Here is a 22786-nt window from a genome sequence, read left to right on the forward strand (position 1 = left end):
CGATTAGGTGGCGGGCTCGGCTCGAAGTGTTTACAGATCATCAGATGGGGGAATGCCTCAAATGTCCTTGGGCAATGGCAAATGGCGCTAGCAACGGGCAACTGCCAACTGGCAACCGGCAAAGTTTCCATTGCTCCCTTGCAAATTGTTTTACAATTGTAAAAAGTTTCGCCGCTTTTTGTCTGCGTTTTGATTTCTAATTAGGCATTGCCCTGGCTTAGAGCCCTTTGCCGCAGACATCGCTTGGAAAAAAATAAAAGCGAACAAGAGCCACGTCGGAGCTGCAAACAAAAAGCTGGCTCGAAACCCTTAACCCTTTTGTGTGGGCAGGGGAAACAGGAAACGGAGACTGACCGCAGGCGTTGGACGCTAATGAATATTTTATGAGATTTATTTGAGTTTCGAGTTTCAAGGAGAATAGGAAAAAAGCAAGCCAAAACACACACACACAAAGCCAGGAAGAGAGACGCATCTATCCTGGCAGCCATTTTTTCCGCTTTCCGCCGCCACGCCGCCTTCTCGCATTTCAGCTCTTTGTGAGCTGGCAAGTTTTTGTGTTTTTGCAATTAGTGCGGGCGGAGGAACAGGCGTCATAATGAAGAAGGAAGTCTTAATTGTCGCGGCCTTGACGGGGACTCTGACTTACCCTTGAAGCAGCACCTCTTGCTCTTGATGGCGTAGATGCAGAGGCAGACCAGGAGAAGGATGGCCGCCATGCAGCCTCCGGCCACGCCCATCAGGTAGCTCATCTCGTAGGGTTCTGTCCGGAAGTTCCATTCAACGATTTGATACATGGATGGGTGTATTCATGTTTTCCAAAGTGGTCGTCGTCGTGTCGGAGTTGGTTATGCAAGCATTAAGAGGAATTTTCATTTTCAGATGTACAAGTAACTGCACTGTGCAATTGATTTTAATTAAAATCGTTGGGACGTGGTGCAAGGGATGCGATAATATTTAATGAGTTTAATGTTTTCGCAAACTGGAAAAAATAGGTTTGGTGCTGAGACAGAAAAATATAAGGAAGTGCTTTGAATTTACTTACGACGACTCAACTAAAAATTGTAAAATTCTGAAGTGGAGTAAAGAAGAAACTGCTTATATTTTAAATTTATTTAAACTATATAGATAAAATAAAATATTGACTTGCACAAGTTCCTTAATGGCCTACAAGCCTGCCTTCTTTTTCCAAGTGAAAGCAAGTAATGTGCAAATATGTGATGAGCGCGAGAGTGTAACTTAAATGCGAAATGCGTGCAGTGTGTGTAAATGCATGACGAATGGGAATGCTTGTGAGGGGGCAAAGAAAATCAAAGAAAAGTGTATGCACCTGCAAACGTACCCTCCACAATCAGGTGTATGGCATGACGATCGGTGCCCCGCTCGTTCTCCACCACCAGGTAGTAGGGCCTGGAGTCGTGCTCGTCCGTGTGGAGGATGTGCAGCGTCGATAGGTAGCAGTCCTCGCGGGTGTCCGGCTGCACGTCGTCGGCCCGGAAGCGATCTGTGGGAAAGGCAAAGGGGGCGAATTGTTGTTAGTACTAGTAAATGCGAGTGGCTGCCACTGCGAATTGGCTTCATGGGCTAAGTAAGCGCACTAGAATTGCACACAATTTGCCAAGGTCCGGACATTAATCATTCGATTCGATGGGCTAACTAGCAGGGAAAACCAATGGAGCGCCGGGATTGAGAGGGGGCGGGCAGAAAGAGAAAAGCTCACGGATCGGACGGACAGAGGGAGCTGCGTTTGATTTGTGTCAGTGGCAGCGAATGAACGCAGGATTACACGCACGAGAGACACCCATGGATGGACACGGGCAGACAAGCTGAAAATGAAGAATAATGCGAGCCACAGACCCAGCGGCTGTGATGCCAGACTGGCTATAAGTTTAGAGTAAGTTCGTTCAATATCAAGCAAATTTGGTAAATTTTTATCCCATTGCCTCTACTATTCGAGTATTCGGCATAATAAAATTATAGCATTTAACTCTGCATTTTAGCTTTAAATATTTAATGCCGTGTTGGCAACACTGGGCAGCACGGATGCAGTTCAAGTTCATGGTCTGGGGGGAGGAGGATGGAAAAGAGCTGCAGCTGTGCAGCGGATGCTCATCCGAAAAAGAGTTTCAGCTGGAAAACGAGCTGTGGGTTGTGTTGCCTGTCTGTTGAAGCTCGGATTACCGGCGGCTGACAGGCGTGGGAAGTCTGCTCGAGGCAGCCCCACGCCATATTTTTTTTTTTCGCCCCCTCTTCCGACGCGGACATGACACTGGCAGTTTCTTGTCCGACTCCGGCTCCAGTCGGTCATGTAATTTGTCTTGATTTGCGGCACAGCCCCTGACTAGCAATTGTGGGAACGATCTGCGGGAAGGGTTAATCTAATGAGCACTCAAGCGACCGCGGCAGGCATCCTGCATCCTGTAGGGCGGCGCTAATTGAATTCCGAGTAGGCAAAACTAAGGCCCGGCGTCTAATTGCATTACAATTAGCGCCGAGCGGTAACTGCCCGTCAAACAAGTATACGCACCGATGCCCGAGCCGGCCTCCAGACGCAGAGAGCCCCATTCCCAGGCGACGCGGATGGGTCGCGGATCCGCGCAGACGACCATTGTCAGGCTGGCAGCTTCGCCCCTCTTCACGGCGACGGTATGCAGCGACGGGTGGAGGCGCAGGACCTGCGGAGCACCTGCAAGGACAAAGGAAACAAGGTGAAAAATGTCTAGTTCGGCCAGATGACTTTTTAATTGAGTCGGTGTGCCGCGACGCATTCGACGACCGGCAATGCCGAAGATAATTATAAAAAGTGCTTAAAGAGTGCCCTGTCTCCCTGCTCCTTGTTCATTTCCATTGCTTTTAAGGTAGCTGAGTCTCAACAGCATTCCAGGTTATGTAGTTCCGAAAAGTTCAGTGACTCCTTGGCAGGGCAGGGACACGGCTTATTTAATATGTTAAAGCGTACTTGTATTAAAATGCATTAATTCAGAATTTAATGGCAATGCATTAAATGTAAACCAATTGATTTTGTTAAGCTTTTAATGGCTTACTTTCTATAATTATTTTGTATTAGGAAATCTAGGGCATAAAAAGTATAGCGACTTTCTCTATGACCTTTAATATTTTAATTTATTTCCCGACACTCTGTCGTAGTTAGTTAGTTCGTTAGTTACTTGACACACAGACACCGGGACGTGGAAATATATAAGTGCGGTGAGGACTTTTTTATACATAATGTACATGGTCCATGTGCATGTTTATTTTCGTGCATTTTTTCGTCGCCGACTCTGCTAAATTGCTCGTGTCCTTGGTTGGTCATAAATTATGTACGTGCTGTGGTATTCAGCACTAAATTTAAATATTTCTTGCTGCTCTTTTTTAGAGTTCCTCGCGCCTTTTTTAGTCCACTGTCCAGTGTTTCGCCCTCGGCAGTTGAAGCTCCTTTTTTTCCGCTGGCGCTGCGGTCATAAGTTCATTTTGATTTTGTGTTACGTTTTGGCTTAGTCCGTTGCCCAGTTGCAAGTTGCCAGCCACCGCGAAATTGTGTGGCCGTGGCGGGGAAATCGGCGGGAAAGCGGAAAAGCGGGAAGGCAAGGAGGTGGCAACGCAAGCGCTTAAAATGTTTTGCAGGCGCTTTCCGGCTGCAGCTTTTAATGGAGTTTTGTTAGTTGTTTTAAGTGTGCATTAGTTGCACGGCAGCCGGGCGAGGGGCGGACTTAAATGAGTGGCCCGAGGCGGAATCGCTTGCTTTTTTCCGGTTGCGTTGTCACCTTCTCTGGTCATCTCCATGACACTGCTCTGGTGTTTCTATTCTCGTTCGGGGCCGAAATTGACATCGAAAAAAGCAAAAGCAAATGGAGGTGGCACGGAGATTTATGACCGCATACATAGTTCGTTCCTTAACCCCTGATACCCTTGCCAGGGATTCCAAAGCATGGAGCCTGCTCCCCTGTTGTCGTCATATTTTGTGGCACTGCGGTTTTTATGGCCACAGGACACGGCAGAGCAAATGCTCTGGAGATAGGAACTTACCCACAACCTGGAGCGACACTGGATCGGATATGGCCACTCGCTCCTGGCCATTGATGTAGCTGGTGGCCCGGCACTCGTACTCGCCCTGGTACTCGTAGGTGACGTTGTCGATGACCAGTCTGGACTCGAAGCCCCGCTCCATGTTTTTGGTGCCATGGGACATCCTGCAATGCGTAAAAAAAAAATCAAATCAGTTGAGTGTCTCGACGATGGATGCTTTTAGCTTTGATCGAGATTTCGGCAAACAAATAGAGTCGTTGGACAGAAAGTAAGTTCCAAAAATGGAAAGAATACTCTGGAGATGAACAAAAACCTATATTTCACTCATTAAATTTATTTAAAACATTACAAAAAATATATTTAACAATTATTAATGTCCTTTAATTTCAATTTATTATCATTTTGCCTTTCTAATTTGGGCATTCCATCTGGTTATGGAGTGCACACTTCGCAGGTGGCTCTTTGAACTGCTCCGAGCCGGACGATATAAAACTGATGGGATGATGCAGCAGGGCAAATTCCCCCAACTTCCAGGATCCTCCCATGTCTCATCCCCCCCGATGGTGCAGTCCTTGCTTGGCAATATTGAAAATTGCGTATGCGTATGAGTTATTTTTCGGTGCAGGCTGCTCGCCTCACAGAGTCACAGAGGACTGGCGGACCAAAGAGAGCTCGTTCACAGAAATATTTGATACATTTTTAATATGAGAAATGCCTTTCAAGCTGCGAATGCCCTGGGCCATCCAACCCCTCAGCTCTTCCACAGATTCTTTTGAGGGAGCCACAAAAAAAAGCCATTCAGCTGATACACTCGATCGATGGCTCTTAAAGTTCTGATATTTAAGTCGCTTCTTCGCCAGCAATTAAAGGCAATAAATTAGAAAGCCATTCAAATGCAAATCGACAAAGTCGAAAAAGTTTGGCACACGAAACGAAGGCTCTGCTTTTCGCTGGCTTTTCTGGTGAAATCACGTAAATCAAAGTGGCAGAACTCCGTGTCCTGTCCTGTCCTTGGCTGCCTCATTTGCAAGGCGGTTCGGTCTCCCACTGCACTTGCAGCCCCGTCCAAGGACACCTGGGGAGGAGATTAAGCAGCCGCGGAGCATACGTCGCCCTGTCAGCGGCTCACTTCGTGGCATTGATTTATTACCAAGCGACCCCGATGGGCGGCTCCCGCAGTTTACTCAGCACGGCACGCGCCATTTAATGCGGCTTCGGAGGACGACATTAAAGAGGGTGGCAGGGCGGCCCGGTAGGGGGGGGGGGGGGTGTTTGGAGAACATGCGTGGAAATTAGTTTTCAACAATTGACATTTAATTTCTGATAAACACGCGCGCGTTTGCTTCATTAAGTCAACACGTCAATGTTTTGCATGTGGCATTCGTTATTAGATGGCGACACCTTCGCATAACCACCTACAATGGCTCCATGTTCTCAGTCCCATCCCCATCCTGTATATAGCCGCCCGATCACGATCTGGCCTGGCCGTGTATGTTTTATGTTAGCCCGATTGTCTGGGGGCAAGTGCAAACAAATGGAATCACAAAAATCACGTACTTACGTGGCGGCGAGACAGGGGCGAGAGGTGCCACGGAGAGGTAGAGACGGATTGCCATAGACAGTCATATGGACGAGGAGTGTTTCGGTTTCGGTTTTTCCGCAGGATTTGCCTGCTTTGCATACTAATGCACGATGCCATCAAAGGCGAAAGAGGAAACGGAAGGAGCCTAATCCAGGACGCATTATGGATGCCTTCTTGCTACCCTGCGAAATGCTGGCTATATGCGGTGGTGGGTGTATTACACAGGACAAGCTAGGCAAAAATTAAATATATTGAAGCCACATTAAACTGAAGGAAGCCCTTTGGAAAAATTCATCCTTCATCACTTCAAATTGAAGGCTAAATATGTTCTGAGAAATTACAGGGTACATAAGTCAGTGGGATCATAAAACTGGCTTTGTTTTGAAGTTGTTTTCCCTTGGTTCAGACAATTTCCGCCGAGCAGCTAATTAAAATTACGCGAAATATCGTCAGCTCTGTGGGGGGGAGAGCCGAGAGCCTTGTGAAAGGAAATATGCAACAGGAAACATAACCTCGTAGGAAGGGAAATGCTGTTCTCACAGCCAGCCAGGCATAGCCAGTATTCAAAGGAAAACTTCTCGCTGGGAAGGCTAAATTTAACTAATTATTGCATAAAGTGCAGCCATTCCCACATCTTCAGAGCGGGAAAATGTTGCGCATACGCCGCGTGAGCCGCGTTTAATTAGCTTTTGCCATCCGGTCGACAACAATGGTCAGGCCAGACGCCGGTTCACCATTGAGCCATGTCTTTAAGGCAAGAAAACCAAGTTATAAACTGAGCCAAGAGGCCACCGAAAGTATGCGGAGCGCAAAGTGCTCAAGAATTCCCGCTCGGACGACCGCAAGTGGGAAAGGTATACACTGAAATTATAACAAACTTCGGGGGGAACAATGACTTGTTCTGGGAAACGAGAATCCTATCCTATCCATGATTTTGAAATGGGTAAAATAAAAAACTCTTAAGACTTTACTAATACCAAAATACAAGTTACATCAATCTATTCTCAACACTATAGTTCTAAACTGTAAAATCTAGCTTTCCTTCTCTTAGTGTATCTGGAATCAGACTTACTTCTGTACCCATCTGAAGGATGGCAAGGGATTACCATCGGCCAGGCACTCGAAGGCGGCGGGACTGAACAGCGGAGCGGTGGTGAGGCGGTCCGGGCCAGCTGAAATAATTTTGGGCGGATCTGGGGGCGGAAAAACAGAGAGACGGGTGAAAACTTTGTCCAAGGTAAATAGTGAGACCAGGATACGTACACTTCACGTCCAACTGCACCGACAGCTGCTCGGAGGTGCCCACCGAGTTCTGCGCCTGGCAGGTGTACAGTCCGGCATCCCGCCGCCCGACGGGACGCAATTGCAGAGTTTCCTGGAAAAAGAAGGAGTAGAGGAAGCGGGCAATTTAATACAATTACAAATTTCTACTACACCCCAGATAAATACCCGGCGAGGGGCCTGGGAGCAACATAAACAAGACGGGGGCCGCAGCTAAGCTCACCTGCAAGCTGGCAATCTCGGAGCGACCGGCCCGCCGCCAGACGATGCTGGCCGGCGGATTGGCGTCGGCCACGCAGCGCAGCACGAGCGCGTCCTTGTCCTCCTCCAAGTCGATTTCCGGTGAGCCAATTAGACGGATGCTCGGCGCGTCTGGAAGCAGGAGCAGAAACGGAGACGTTCAACTTGGTTAGGCAAAACAAAAGCAAAAACAGCAACAGAAACTGAGGCAGAAATGGCAACCGAAACAGAAGCACAAACAGCAAGGGCAATAGCAATATTGCAGCAGAGCAGACAGAGTCAACAAGCCGGCCAAGCCCTGCTTAGTTTCTGGCTCCTGGCCACGTCCTCTGGGACAAGTCGACTCCTGAATTGCTCAGCAAAACAGGAAATTACAGCAAATTGTTGTTAATTTAATTGTTACAACCCTGCATCTGTCTCGGATTCGAGTTCGGTTCGGATTCGGGCTGGGACTCTGATTGCCGGCTCCTTGTTTGGCCGTCTGGGCTTTAAGCCAAATCAAATGATGGCACTTTGGGGCCAGAATCGGGTCGAGCGGTGCAAGGATGCAGCTGTATCAGAGTTAACACTCACATTTTACATCCAGACGGGCGTCTACCATCACGGATTTGGCCTGGTAGGACTCGTGGTGGGCGACACACCGCAGCATGTCTCCGTGGCGCTCTCGCATCGCGGACACCTGCACCACCGAGGTGGCCGACCAGGTGCGCGGATTATCCGGCTCGGTGGCATTCATCTGCGGATGCAAGGGGGAGATCTCCTGGTCGCCTGCGGAAGAGTTTGAGAGGGGGAGAAGTCGAAATTAATTAACAGCAAATAGAGAAAGACGGAAGGATGACAACTGCAATTAAATGGATGACAAGGGGTTCAGCCGGCACTCGAAAAAAATACTTGAAAATTAAATAAATTTCGATTTAAAAATACATTATATAATATATAATATTCCTATATTCGGATAGGTACCACTATTTACTATTAAACATTTAAATATTGCAGCAGTTACAAATCTTTCTTAAAGTCAAAGGGAACTTTTTATTAATCCTTAAATTTAAGATTAAGCCCCAACATTTTTTTAGGTGTGCTCAAGCTCGAGACTTACCCAAATACCATTTGAGAGTGGCCGGCGGATTGCCGTAATGGGAGACGCACTTGACCGTCGCCACGGCGCCGGCGTCTGCGGTGATGTTGTGTCCCGGCGGCACGTGAACCGCCTCGTACTCGATCCTAGGCCGCTGTGGGGCCACTGGAAGCACATGGGTAAAGGAGTGTCATTAGGACGCGGGATTCGAACATGGAGTGTAGGGCATCGAGGGCACTTTGCATGCCTCTAGTCTACTCCGGCTACTCACCACGTACGACGAGGCGCACCGGCTGACTGGTGAGGGCATCCTGGGTGGTGAAGTCGCTGGCCGTCACCTGGCACTCCCACAGACCGTCGTCGAAGTCCAGCGTGGCAGAGCGAATCCACAATGAGCAGTCGCCTCCTATTTGTACCGGCGGCGGATGGAGGTCTAGATGCAGGACATTCCCGTTGTCGCTCGTCGGCAGACGTGAGGCCCATTCGTATTTCTTCGTATAGATGCCAACGGGCTGGAAAAGGAGGAATAGAGTTGGTTAGTTACACAAGGAGAAAGAATTAAGAAAAATATTAATTTATAGAGAAATGTATTCAAAATGTTTGAAAACTATTTTAATAATTTAATTTATTATTAGTTAAAATGAATCTCCCTTTAATCTATATCAATTTCGAATAATTCCATTTGATTCCAAGTCGTATTCAGGGTTATTTTCCCCCGTGCAGTACGAATCAGAGGCAAGGATATGTTTGGAGATGGGGGGAATCGATGATGGCGTTGAAATGAACTGGGCGTCGTCGACGACATGTTTAGCATGTTTAACTTTTCGATGCAGTCGGGCGTCTAATTTGGTCTCCGATTTGTCCAAACATACACAGACAGACAAGGGGACACTCGGACATAGGAGTCGGGTTGGGCAGTAAGCCCCGCCCACTCGCCCACCACTACGTGTCATTTAACTCCGATTCCAGTCGTCGTTCCAGTCGCTTCTGTCTGCAAATTGGCATTAGTTTGTTTGCTAATTGGAAATTAAATTACAATTAGTGATCTCTGAGCGTGGGCAGCGTTCGCATTTAAGTATTTATGGGGAAACAGGGCCCAGACACCGCCTCCTCCCTGAAAGAGAGCTGCCTAATTGCATTTCGGCTCTGACTGTTGTCTGCCTTGTCCGTGGCGTAATGGGTTAAATTAATTGCAACACAGAATTTGCTGCCTGGACCAGCATTCAAATTTATAGAAAGGAAACCGAATTCACAGTTTAATATATTCACAAAGGCCGATAAAATAAAATGGGACAAAATAAAATGGACCAGACCACCTTGAGATAAGCTTTATTAAACAGCTTGCGGCTGGCATGTCAGATATTATTTCATTTGACTCTGCCGACCCTGGGCCAGCGTGGGTTAAGCAATGGAGGAGACCGAGCTGCCAAACTGCCAGAAAAACAATTTCGGCTGGGAGATAAAAAACCAAATGGAGCAAATATTTGGCTCTGGCCCATTGATGCTGCTGTTGATGCTGCCAAAACATTCTCGAATCGATATTCGTATCGGCATAATTCTCAGCATTCCCCGAGACTGCATGCTGCAGGCGGCTATATCGAAGGAAGGCGCTCTGCCGGCTCCGGAGTTTGGGCCTCGGCATGCTCCGCATCGTTGGGTTCGTTTTGTTTGCCTGGGAAAAGGAGTGGAAGAGTGTGGCGCCCAAAAAATTACATTTATTCAAATGGCTGAGCCCGGTCGTCATATATGCAGAAAAAAGGAGGGGCGAGCGGTTGTTGATATCATACTTTGCTTTGAAATTATCGGCAAGTGCACTGCAAAGAAAACAGACTCGGATGAGAGAGAGGCACGGACGGAATAGACAATTTTTCCCCCGAAATGCTTTGGCCAAATTAGAATGCAGCTCGGCAATGGACACAGGCCCCACTCGCTTTTTATTTTTTTTCTTTTGTGGGACAAGCGCTTCCAAATGTCTCCTCTTATGATAACTACACGTAAAATATATGGACAGAACTATATACCCAAATGGAGGAGGAAATTGGGAAACGTTGAGCAGACACGGGCGGAGAGGAGTACTGGGAGTAAGTATGCAAAAATAAGAATAATTTTAAATGAAACCCGAAACAGCAACATCAGCATGTGAGTGTGTGGAACGCTCGATGCATGCAAATGTAGTGTGTCGAGTCCCTCGTCCTTCTTCTTATGTCCTGCCTCCTGCCAGTGGCTTCGACTCGTTCGAGTGGAGACACAAAGCATGTAAACATTTAAGTATGTGATGCAGAGCGAGCGCCTGCGATGCGCAGCATATGAAAAGGGACATTTGAAATGCTTTCTGATTTTTGTCATACAATGGCGTCGCCTGGACCCATCCCCTTCCGCATCCGCATCCGGCACCGCCGAGGGTGCATTTGCATAAGCAACTACCACAACAAGTGGGTAGCGGAGACACCGCGGGGCTGGAGTTTGGCAAATAAAAGTTATGCTTGAAACGCACACAATTGCCATGAATAACAAAACGGCAACGACAACGAAGGCAACGGGAAATTCCCTAGCCAGCGGCCGGAGCTGATCCATAATGAGGCACTTTGGATTGGTATGCAAACGAAGTCGCAGAAGGCAGGAGAGCCACAACATGGTCCACAATGCCATAACAAATGACCACAAAAGGACTCTAATTCAAGGTGGCCAAAGACCTTAAACTTTGCCTATAAAACTAAATGGAAATACACTTTGAATAATCATTTGAATAATGGAAAAATAAAGTAAATCTAATGTTATCTAATTTAAATAATAAATATAATTGAATTAATTGGTAAATACTTTTTAATAACGGCGTAAAGAAACCCTAAAAATATATATTATTTTTATTAACCTTTTAGGATTCAATATCAAATTGAAAAAACCTTACAGATATATTTTTATAAGCCCCTGGGAATTAGTGCATGTCAGTCAATATTTTGCATTTTTTCAGATATCTAAAAATATACATAAATTGGCTTAGTAAATAGATCTTCCGACCTAAAACCCCTGCATTTGTTTTTATACAAAATATATATTGAAACTGGTATAGGATTTAACATGAAAAACAAAAGAGCAACAGGGAGTTTAAAAAATTTGGAGTGACAGCAGAGAGTAAATTAATTAAAACAAACAAAATGTATTTGTTTTTTCTTTTTGTTGTTTTTGTTGCCAGGATCGACCGATACACTTGCTCCGCAGAGGGGCCTAACAGTATTTTCATGTTTGCGCTGGCATGAAATCCAATTGAGTCCCATTCCGCTCCTGTCACGCACTTTCGATTAAAAGTTGCGCCGGCCAGCGTTCTAATCAACGGCGAACAAAGAAATGCTGTCTGGGGTGCTGTTCCCATGTCCTGTGACTCCTGATGCTTATTCCTTGTCCCCCCCCCCCCCAACCCAGCCATGCCCCTTGTCCAGGGGCAACTTTCATTATTGACTCGTCCCGGCCAGGGTGTAAATTACATTCGCCACATGTGGAGGCCAAAAGAACAACACTTAATTGAACCGCAGGACGCGCCACGCATATGATATGAGTTTCCCCCGGCCAGGGCAGGACACGTCGGTGTGCGTGTCCTAGTGTGCGAGCCCCGTTTTGGCTGTTTGTGTTTGGCGAGACTTTTGGCCAAGTTATGAGTTTAATCAAAATGTTTATAAACTAGGGCCATCGATGGATGGGCCCAGTGAGCCGTTATAATTACCTTGTTATCCTTCTGCCAGGAGCACGTGCCGCGCTTGTCGATAACTTTGCATGTGAGCAGCGTGTCCTGGGCGGGATTCACCTCCGTGTACTTTGGCTGCTCCGAGAAGCGCTGGAAGGGCTCGGTTCCTGCAAAAAAGTCAAGAAAGAAATGTGGCGGTGAGACACTTGGCAAAGAGTGAAGGAGAATGGGAAACGGAAAATGAGAATGGAAAATGGAAAATGCTGGGTCGGGTCGGACTGTCATTAACATAAACTACTTCCGCTGCGCATGTAAGTATGCTGCCGTTCCGTAACCCTTCTATAAAATCACTCGCTGCATTTGTCACGCCCTCACACCCGCACACCCGCACACTCCTGACAACGCGGGCAATTATGAACGCTTCGCAGGATGGCGGCCATTTGCTTATCTTCACCCCACCCCAGCCCCCAATGTGTGTGTGGGGAGCTTCTTTCATTATCATTTGGCGGCGTCGCCCTTTTTATTTTATTTTTGTACGCGCTGCGGAGAATTTATGTTAATTGCTGGCATGTTGAATATTTTCTCCGCACTTGCACTCAATTACACCAATTACAGGTGGAAAATTACACGCGCTGCTTGCTCAAGATAATGGATGTGGGCCCCGTGGGTTGCGGAAGGCGTGGCCCACAACTTTGAGTTGCCTAATGATAAGGGCGCCGCGAGTAAGGACCTTCTCAGAAATTCCACTTGCCTTAGTACACTGCGAACAAACTACTTGGGGATAAGACGTTTGTAAGGATGTCATGAAATGTCCTCATGGGATATATAATATTTAATAAGATAAAAAAGAATATATTCTATGTAGCCCTAGTATACAATTTCTTTAGGTTGAAGTAAATTATACAATTTATTTTGTCAAAACTATATTTCCTTATATAAAGATATTTAGATATTTTTGTAATGGTTTTTATGTAAATTTTAGTCCTGCCTGCAGGATATTTTTTGTTCTTGTAAAGGCTTTATTAATTTATACAAATGTGCCTTAAGGACATACACATATGGACTAACTGTATAAATATTTATTCACTCTTAAGGTAAAGTCTCCCAGAACTCATTCATTCTTACATGAAGAACACGATTTCCTACATTGTTATTTGGCCAGCTTAAGGAAGCCAGTTGGTCAGCGGGTCACGGCTATGGCTTTGCTTTGCCTCGATGGCAAGAGGTCAAGGATTAATTGAAGCCTTTTGGCTTTTTAATTGCTGTTTGCGGAGCCAGTCCGCACTTGTCATCGCTCACAATGGGCCACCGCCGCTTTTCGGCTTTTGTTTGGCTGTCAACTTGTGCTTTTCCTGCGTGCTTCGGGTCCGTGTTTTCCCCGCAGAGCCGAGGGGCTACAAAAAATAGCATTGGTTCGATTGCGTGCGTCGGCCACACGTGACTGCCGTTAGTCCGTCGAGTTACCGATTTCCCGAGTTGCCCGCTTTTCCGCAAACTCCCTAAAAGTATGCGTATGAGTATGGGTGCACGGCAACATTCGCTCACGCAATGATTTATTACGCGTGATTGGCGGGATTGCCACTTTGCTGCCTTCCACCGGCGCGCCGGTTGGTTACGCTTTTATCGGGCTTTGTATGAATTGCCTTTGTATTTCAATTATACAGACGAGCGTGCCGCATTCAGATACCTGATTTGCCGGTGGCCAAGAGAACGTTTGCCGCTGCATTTTAAGTGCTGACTTATGCGGCCTAAACTTGAAGGGCTGCGCTGGAATTCCTGCCAGGCTGCTTAATTTCTGCGTGACCAAACAAGAGCCGCTCCACTTAATTGAAACGCATTGAAATGTAAAGAAAACCACTGGCAAACAAAAATAAAGCAATACCACAGCAGCGGCGTAAGTAAATACAACAGAGTGGAGCCGCCACCGCCGCCTATTTGCATGGTAAATAAAAATATTAAAAATAAATAAGCAGAAGCAAAGGAAATTTGAGCCTTGGAGGGGCGACGCCCCTTTTGGCCAAGGCAAACAAACAGACAAGGATCCGTAGCCAGCTGCGATTGCAGTTTTAGCTGGCGGGAGTCCTGCTCCGGGATTCCCGGGTCCGCAGCTTCAAGTGCGTGCCGCTGAGTGCTGCTTACAGGATTGTTTCAGCTCCTGCTCTGGCTCGTGCTCCTGCCGTTTGGCTCGTGCCGTGAAGTGGCGTTGTTGTTTAGCCAGGTCCTGTGTCCCAGCTCCGTCCACTCTTTCTGGCCTTCCCTTCCCCTCCCTCTCCTTGTTCTGAGGGCTTACGTGTCTGTGCACAGCCAGCCAGGATAACAATTACTCTAGTGGCATGTCTACCATCCTGTTTTTCGCTGGCTGCTGGCTAACTTAGCTGATGGGTTGTGGAGATACCCTGCATTGCTTTATGGCCATTTGTCAAAGATATTTTTAAAGAATTTAGTTATAGAGATTAATTTATCCACTCATCTATTAAGATTTTATTTTTAACACAAGAAATTATATCATTTCCTTACTGAACTAAGCTACTTTCATGGTCTTAAAAATTCTCTGGAACAGTCGCTACAATTTATTAGCGCTTCAGATCGATTTACGTGACCCCTGAGTATTATTATTCCAAGCCATTCTTCTATAAACATTTATATAGGGTATGAGAATTTTCGATTTTCATTGGTGTTGCGAATTTTCAATTGTTTAGCGGTTAAACGCTTTGAATGCCTGTTTAAATACATTTTTCTGTGCTATTTTTCTCTCTCTCTCTCTGGCTTTGCGCGCTGCGTGTGCCAGGCGAAATTTATAGTCCACCCGCTCCGCCCATCGCTCTCCACTTTCCACTTTCCGCTTTTCCGGCTCTCGACGCTCTCGAATATGTCAGACGCACATTTCGGTGTACCGGCCCCGCTCCGTCATTCCTCCGGCTGTCTAGTGCCGAGCAGCTTTCTCTGCCGTTGCTGCTGCTGCTGCTGCTGTTTACTTTTGATGATGCATTGCAGCGTAATAATTTCACGTAGACGTCCACGGCACGCAACAAACGATAAATGGCCAGGGGAGTAAAGGGGGGGTCTAGTGGGTCCAGTGGGTCTAGAGGGTCGACTGGTCGCGGCCCAGCTCTTAGCAGCTGGTCAGTTATAAAATGCTGTTTGGGCTCGGCAGCATTACTCATACGCAACGTGGTCCGGGTTTTTTCCTCAGTCGCTTAACTCTGCAGAAACAGGCACAGAAGCAGCGAAAAATTTAAGAAAAATTCCCAGTGGCAGTTCACACACACACACACTCACACAGCATATTCCCCGTACACCTCACTCACTCCGGCTTTGTCGGCAATCAATGAAAGCAATTTGCGAATCTCTTGTGCCATTCGGGGACATACAAACGAGCTCAAGGACACCCACACAAACAGCCGGGAGGATATATCCCCGCAAGGTATTGGCAGTTGCGATGAAAAATCTTGTATGCAAATCAAATATGCAAGATGATTTGTAAATTTTTCCAAATGTATTACATAAAGCGCCCAACAACAACAGGGAGAAAAGGAAAAAAGAGAGCCAGCCGCAACAACAGGATTCTCCGGCTTAAACTTTTTAAACCTGTTCCGCATCATCGACCCAGCCGCCGCCTTCTATCCCTCGAAGGTGCTAAGCAAACATGCAAGCTGTGAGCTGTGAGCTGTGAGGATTATAAAAACTGGCGAAGAAAGGAGGCAGAGGAGGCGAAAAAAGGATATCCCCGACAAACAGGCATCCCGGCCCCACCATGAGGGTTCGCATGCTCGCATGTGTTAAGCTTTTTGCTTTCGCCGCCGCTCACCCCCATAGCCGACCCACCGCCTACTTAGGCATAATGATATATTTAGCTTGCCAAGTGATTGTTATTTGATATTCAACAGATTTCTGCCAGACTTCGTGTCTCCCTTTTCGGCCTTTGTTAAGGTTAAATCGATGCGTGCTTGTATTATTTCATAAGTACGCCAAACACCCTTGAAAGCTTTGGGCAATTCGGTTTCAGCTTGGGCCAACGCTGCGTATGCGTAACGCCTGTCAAGTGCTAGCTAGCTGACCGGGCCGGTCTGCCTCGTCTGGAAAGTGATTTGTAAACTGGCAAAACCCCTCTTCAGATGTCACAGCCCCCCTCTTATGCTGGATAGACACTGAACGACACGTTTTGTCGCTTACATTTTTCATATTTTCATAGCTCATTGACTGGCACGCGAAATGGCTTGGAACGGTTCAACCTGCTTGGCCTGGTCCCACTCCTGCCCTGCTGCCACTCCTGCTGCCATTTCCCACTCCCACTTTGCCCTGTTGTTTGACACTCAAAGTTTATGCATTTATTTGTAGCAGTGGCAGGCAGTGGAGCTGATTTATCGCATTGTACTCGCTCCCATTGTAATATTTGCGTCTGAGAGCCCCACTCGAGCTGGGGCGGATTCATATGGCAGTCAAGTGGCCACTCGAATTTATGTATGTAATTTTTATATAATATGTAGGACCGCCTTCAACTGCAGTCGTCGCAAAGTTTCATTCGCCTTTATGGCCCACTTAGCACCATTAATGTCTATGGCCATCGATCACGAAACTAGGGAGGGGTTTCGCCTTTTAAATCCATCCCGAAACCGAAACGAAATTGCCCGCCACAGTCGAGTGTTTTCCGAGCTGCCTAAATATGCAAAAAGGGGTTTTTCCACGGCAGGCTTTTCCCTACCTGTCGCATGCGAGGCAATTAGGAGCGGAAAGTGGACTGGATTGCCACAGGCCGATAGGAGCCCAATCTGAATTGTGACAAATACGCGGCACTAACAATTCATTTAGATTAATCGGACAAATGTAGCCATGGCAGGGAGTGGTGGCCTCACCATTCGTGAGCCATAAATAAGCCAATTAAAAAGGACCCGGCCCAAGACTTAGAATCGAAGGGTCAACTTTGTTGCAGCGGCAATCAGTGCTGCCATTCAGCCTACTGATTATGGTCATGACAAACAATGACGGACAATTTCCAGGCCGGCTCCCGGCCATCGATGTTGCTTATTAATTAAACTGATTAAATTGCAGGTTGCGTGTGGCTGGCACTTCAATTGATTGGCCACCAATCACAGGCGGGCCGAGAATTGGCGAGGACCAACTCTCTGCCCAAATTAATACGGCCTGCCTGTCCGAGCTGTAATGTTGATAATCAGAGTCGTAATAATAATAATAATAATCATAATCATAGCAAAGGCTAGCGCAAATTGAATTATTTCATTAGGGTTTGGGCGATGTTTGACTTGGCTGCTGATTGAGTGGCTTTTCGATTGATTGATTAGATGCAGTGGCAGCGGTTTCAACCAGATCCTTGCCTAGTGATAAGCTCAGCTCGCTGGCTGCTCTCTAATATGCTAACGGGTGTACTTATAAAACGTGTCCCAGCCGAAACTCCCCCCTCACCGAAGTCGGCCAGGACTTGAGCACGTTGTTCCCATCTCTCAGCGAACTCCGTCTCCTCCCGGGACTCTGTTCACTTTGTTGTGCGTCTTTTGCAGGCACTTAATGCGACGCTCCACCATGGAAAACAATGCAGCGAGTACATGGCACACAGGACACTGACGCTGGCACAGACACTGGCGCAGGCGAATTTCAGCACGGAAGCGGAAGTCATTGTTGTCGCACAATGGCGAACGCGTCGCAATTATAATAATTTTGATTGCACGCCGCCAGCCCCACCAGTCCCTTAAGCCTTGCCAGCTTGTTATGCACGGTGGTGCAGTGGTGCAGGAGTCTGCTTGAATTATGCAGACTGCCAGGCAGGCAGGAGGAGGAGCCTTCGGGGGATGAGGGACACACACGTGCCTCGCTTTTTGTGTCTGCCCGCGTCGCTTTTATGGATCTTTTTTAATTACGAGTGCTAGACATCGTCGAATGGAAGTGGCAAGAAGTGAGCCCGGTGAGTTGAGCCACTCTGGTTCGCACAGCATCGTCCTCGACAGGATAACGGCCATCTCATGTTTGTTGGCAATACCCAACTAATTAGCTACACAAATAAGCAATTAAGTGGGAGGGGAAGGCAGTTGGTGGTCACTTAATTACACAAATTATTTGCCGCAAAAACCTCAAGCTCTCCAGCTCCGACTCGAGTGCACTCGAGGACATCGTGCAGCTAACAAAGCAGTCTCCATGTAATGGGAATGTGTGTGAATGTGCCCGACGACTGGCTTGGTCCTTGGTCAGCAGTTTGACCATCAGAAAGAAGGGAAAACAATTTTCTTGAAAGCTTTGATTTGACTAAGTAAACTGGAAGATCCTGGAGAGCTGGTTGCCGGGAAAGGATACGGCAGAAAGAAGACAACTATCATTTGCTTTTAATTTGACTCGAGGGCGTAATTAAAGAAAAATGCCAAGGCAAGCCAAAGTCCTTTGATTGTCAGTCCGGGGCCTCCGGTTGCCGCCTTGCCAGTCAGCTTCTCGAGTCGGCAGGAAATGCAAATCAGGACAGGACCCACTCCACGGCGGAGAAACAAACACGGAGCCCAGAAGGATTTGGCAGCAGCACAGAGAAAGCGAGCGAAAGCAAAGAGAAGCCTCGTAATACGTTAATTGTTTTAAGAAAACAGGCTGAGACTGCATGTCTTAAAGGACATAAATCCCGTTTAACCTGACGCTGCAAAGCCAGACACATTGGCATGGCAGGCTGGAGTACGGGAGAGTGGATTGAGCTGAAGCCTGGCTGGCACAGTCCTCCAGCTAGCACATAAATTCTGTTCCTTTATTCCAGTTGCATAACATGTCCTGCGACACCGACAAAAAAAGAACACAGTGAAACCACCCGAAGACAGACCGACAGACGTGTTATATATAACGGCAACTTTTGCTGCTGACTTGACTAGAGGGAAGCCAGCGAGTCAGGATCGAATGGGTTATACTTTTTAGGTAGCAACTTTAAGGATACTGACAGAGGGTCAGTAATAATTAAGGAGCTCAACCTATCAGGGTTTTCATATAGAGCAATATATTGCAAGGATTATTAATTTCTATTAAAATGATGTTGTTTGTAGGAAATAAATTCCATTTAAAGCATTGCAAGTTGCCCGCAGGCTTAGCATACCCTGGTGTTAGTTACAAGTAATGTGCATGTGTTAAAAAAAGTGCCAAAAAACTAACAAGTTTAAAGGAGCGAGGCGGAGTGATGGCGAGGACATGGGCAGGACTTGCTGCAGCAGCAGCAGCAGACGAAGTTATGCAAAGTCAGCAGAGGACATTGACATGAGAGGAGGTCTGTGAGTGTGTGAGTGCGATTCAATTTGCAGTTGTGACACTGCAGCCAGGAGCAGAATCGCCCGCACCAAGGACTCGAATGCAGAACATACAGCCGAATTGCCATATTTCATCTATGACTTTTATGACTTTTTCCTTTATTTTCCAAGTCAGAGTTGAAGTTTTCGCAGCACACCCCATGAACTCTCTCACACGTTCCAGCCGGATTTCTATGCAAGATTCGCCTCGATATCCCCCACGCACTGGGTGAAGTAATCCCTGGCCAATCGACACTCCGCGCTGTTCACGTAGAACTGGCCTGGACACTTTTGCATGGCATGGATCCGCACGCAGATGGTGAGCTGCTGCGCGAAGGGGTTGCAGGGCTCCTCGATGAACTCGATATCGGGCAGGTGGAGCGTGAAGCGTCCGCCGTGCAGCGATCGGAACACCTCGCACTTGTTGTACGCATCCACCATAAAGGGTAGGGACTCCAGTTGCGGCTGGGGCAAGAAGGTCTTCAGGTTGAGGCGGATGTTGGCCAGATCTAAGCGGTAAGGAGGATCGACTTCAATGTAGCCGGAACTGATGTAATTGCACTCCTCGATGCACTATTGGAGATGGGTTATAACCAGGTTGGCTCTTGCTGCTCTGTGCTCACCATATTGATCGTGTAGAGCTCGGCAAAGTTGAATTTCCGGTGATTAGGCAAGTTAAGAGATCTCCGGCACTCTTTTAGTCCTTTGTCCAAGCTGGGACGTGTTAATTGACAGCACTTGATGGATAAGTCCTGGAGGGATGCTTGGTAATGATACCAGGATTAATTTGGTTCAGTTTTTACCTACTGCGGCTTTCTTTCTCTCCGATTTGCAGTTGATTTCGCAGTATATCAAGGTATAGAAACCGATCAATACCTACGAGAAAGGAATTCTTCAATTTTCCATATCAAAGGATATATATTTAAAACTCACTAGCATAATCAGGACCAGCGACTGCTGTGACATCTCAACTCAACTGATTTTCAAACTCACTTTGCTCTAGTCATAACATTTCACAATTAAAATAAGCTTAATTGAGCACAGAGTGACATTAATTATTAAGTGGCGTTTTTGACGCTTCCGTGAACACCTTGGTGGAAAAAACCCTCTCATTCCCACCTCCGATCCCATGAAACATTCATGTGGACGCTGACAAAAGTGCAATCCAATACGGCTCAGCCGCAGGACGTCTTGATTAATTGCCTTGCCACGCCATCAGATTACGTATACGTCACGTTGGCAGCCTCAAGGTCGCACCCCGTGGCTCACAGTGAGTTAATAAATTGTTTGGCGTTGTTAACTAAATTTTGATTACCCCACCAAGGCGGCACCGACACTCTTTCCTTGATTTATTGATATGCTAATTGAGTATTTGCACGTTGCTTGCCTTTTTGGCTTGGTCCTTTTTTAATGGCTCGAAAAGAGTGCGTCGCGGGGGTGTAAGGGTGCGCGGGTGTGCGGGTGTACGGGCGAGCTTCCATTGGCCATTGGAAGTTATGAGCCATGGCACGCCATTTGCATGGCAGCGTGTTGTTCAAATTAATTGTAAATGGTTGTAATTTGCTGTTGCCGCCATCGCTGCCGGTCCGTTCGCTTTTCGCTTTTACAGTTTAATTGCAGCTCAAGGGGGGGAGGGGCCGCGAACTTGGACCTTCGAGAGAGCGGCGGGCAGGCTTAATTAATTTATGGCCATGGCCGTGTGCCCCGAGTCTCCCCAGTTCCCCATTCCCCCGGATAAATACACGTCATTTCAAGTTTGAGCGTGTTTAACGTGACGTATGAGTGATTTATGTTGATGGAGTGCACATTAAGCGATGTTGAGGCAGTTAAACTGCCAAAGGGTCATCAATTGAGTTGATGTGCAAGGACTTAAGTCGAGGCCCCCTACCAGCACAGTTGCGTGCCCACAATGTCCTTGTAAGATCCTCCCCAACCGTTTCCCGCCCTATCTGCAAGCGGCTTAGTTCGCTTTGTGAATTGCCGTCGGCAGCATAAATAACATGCTTTATACCTGTGCCTTGTCAATGTATATATATTACAGATTTTTGTGAATAAATGAGAAAGCTAATATTAAAGCCGGCACTTACACACACACATGTTTAGGTTGTGGTATTGCCCCGCTTCAGGGACTTTTTCTGGCATAATTACTTAAATACAAGTGGGATATATTAAGGCTTATGCTACTGATTTTTGTTGCCCAGCAAGGCTGCTTCCTAATAAAATTATTATGGCCATGCGTCACACTCTTTCCAAGGATCACATTCGCTGTGAGTCTCGTATTTATAAACATAGCCTAAAATATATATTTTAAATGTATTTTTATTTTCTTTTTAGGTACTGTTAAAATATGAATTAAATTCCATTTTGTTATAAAAGTCACCGAAATAGATAATTATTCAGTTTCGACAACTTTTATTCGCTGGTAAGAGCATTAGGCGAGCATTATACCTTTCATGGCACACTTCCTCCCCCAAGTGCTGGTTAGTTTTGCACGCAATTTAATTATATTTACTGGATCCCCCCTCGCCGCCAAGCGACCCTGTCTGTGCGTCGAAATTAGTAGGAAATTGTTAATGCGATAACAGATTTTCCCAGGGAGTGTGCACCATGTAAAGCTTCTTTTGGCTCGGTTGCCTGGCATCCGGGCAGAGAGGCTGGAAAAAAGGGAATCGAAGTGTGTGGGTATTTATATTGTGCCAAAACAGATTTAAGGTAAGTCCGACTTTAAGCGGAGCAGCCCGAGGGGGGAAAACGTGGCACATAAATCGCTGGCAGCTCCGACGCAAGTGGAGCTCCGGGAGCCAAACGAAGCAACACACGTTAGCAAGTGAGAAATTCCATTGAAAATGCATTTGTGGGCAATGCCGTGGTTGCCTAGAAGGCGGATGTGGGCAGGGAGAATGGCTGGCTCAACGTTTCAGGATTTGGTTGGCAGCTAAATTAAAGACGCAACTCACGTGGTTCCTGGCCAAAAAGGGGGGAAGAAGCTGTCGCTATTGCCCCGCACATAAATCAGTTTTAAATGCGAATAAATAAATTGGCCAGCAGGAGGTGGGCGGAGCGGGAAGGCGGTGCAGTCTTAGCCACTGCGGCTGGGCGAGGTCACGGTCTGCTCCGCACCGCAAGCACAACTCCCAGCTTAATCCAAACACTTCGTTTTGACAATTTATGCGCCCGGCTTGCCACGAGGCCAAGGGAAAAGCGGACGGAAGCGCATGTGTCGCCATGTTTGTCTTGTATCTTGGCTGCTAAGCAGCCACTTGGTTATTTATTTAAGCCCGGCATGCACAGAACGAAATCAAGTCGGATAGCTTTGCGACTATGTTGAAGCTTTAACTATTATAAAATAAAATATTAACTGCTAGTGCCAGGTATTTAAAAAAAAGCTACTTAACATTAAAAGTTTTAAAGTATTATTAGCTAAAATTATGATATAAAGGCTCATATATCGATCCTGTGATATTAAAAATATTCTACTTTGTGTAGGTTACACCCTCGTCCTCTACTCATCCACTTGGCTGCGTTTAATCAAAGGGATTTTCGCTGCAAAATGTAACCAATTTACTTTGTTACCATTTGCTTTTTTTGGCAGTACAATATTTGCTTTTGCTCCGCCCGAGCATCCGAGGCGCCTTATTGAA

The 22786-nt window shown here is 46.8% G+C and overlaps 2 protein-coding genes across 5 annotated transcripts in view; both read right to left on the reverse strand.

Annotated features, from left to right (window-relative positions):
- The window catches only part of LOC108081096 (irregular chiasm C-roughest protein), an 89977-nt gene that overhangs the window by 11943 nt on the left and 55248 nt on the right, over positions 1 to 22786 (reverse strand). For 3 of the 4 annotated variants that reach the window (XM_070287387.1, XM_017176087.3, XM_070287386.1), the window contains exons 3-13: positions 11923 to 12050; positions 8476 to 8716; positions 8226 to 8369; positions 7700 to 7894; positions 7110 to 7258; positions 6869 to 6980; positions 6678 to 6798; positions 4024 to 4187; positions 2525 to 2683; positions 1328 to 1501; positions 647 to 760 (exon numbers count right to left, since the gene is read on the reverse strand). In XM_070287387.1, the coding sequence (XP_070143488.1) occupies positions 647 to 760; positions 1328 to 1501; positions 2525 to 2683; positions 4024 to 4187; positions 6678 to 6798; positions 6869 to 6980; positions 7110 to 7258; positions 7700 to 7894; positions 8226 to 8369; positions 8476 to 8716; positions 11923 to 12050 (1701 nt within the window). The remainder of the gene's footprint in view (positions 1 to 646; positions 761 to 1327; positions 1502 to 2524; positions 2684 to 4023; positions 4188 to 6677; positions 6799 to 6868; positions 6981 to 7109; positions 7259 to 7699; positions 7895 to 8225; positions 8370 to 8475; positions 8717 to 11922; positions 12051 to 22786) is intronic. The other variant, XM_070287385.1, reaches the window with a different exon arrangement.
- On the reverse strand, positions 19338 to 20111 carry Obp85a (Odorant-binding protein 85a). Its single transcript, XM_070287168.1, has 3 exons — positions 20079 to 20111; positions 19769 to 19897; positions 19338 to 19718 (listed from the first exon to the last, which is right to left on the reverse strand). The coding sequence occupies exons 1-3, from the start codon at positions 20109 to 20111 to the stop codon at positions 19338 to 19340; spliced, it is 543 nt and encodes a 180-aa protein (XP_070143269.1).

Source organism: Drosophila kikkawai, chromosome 3R (assembly GCF_030179895.1).
Source record: "Drosophila kikkawai strain 14028-0561.14 chromosome 3R, DkikHiC1v2, whole genome shotgun sequence".
Taxonomy (NCBI): Eukaryota; Metazoa; Arthropoda; class Insecta; order Diptera; family Drosophilidae; genus Drosophila; species Drosophila kikkawai.

Coding starts and splice junctions, on each gene's coding strand:
- Obp85a (XM_070287168.1), bottom strand. CDS start 20,111: ATGTCACAGCAGTCGCTGGTCCTGATTATGCTA. Junction 19,898..20,078: donor CGCTGGTCCTGATTATGCTA/GTGAGTTTTAAA, acceptor GCATCCCTCCAG/GACTTATCCATCAAGTGCTG. Junction 19,719..19,768: donor AGCTCTACACGATCAATATG/GTGAGCACAGAG, acceptor CATCTCCAATAG/TGCATCGAGGAGTGCAATTA.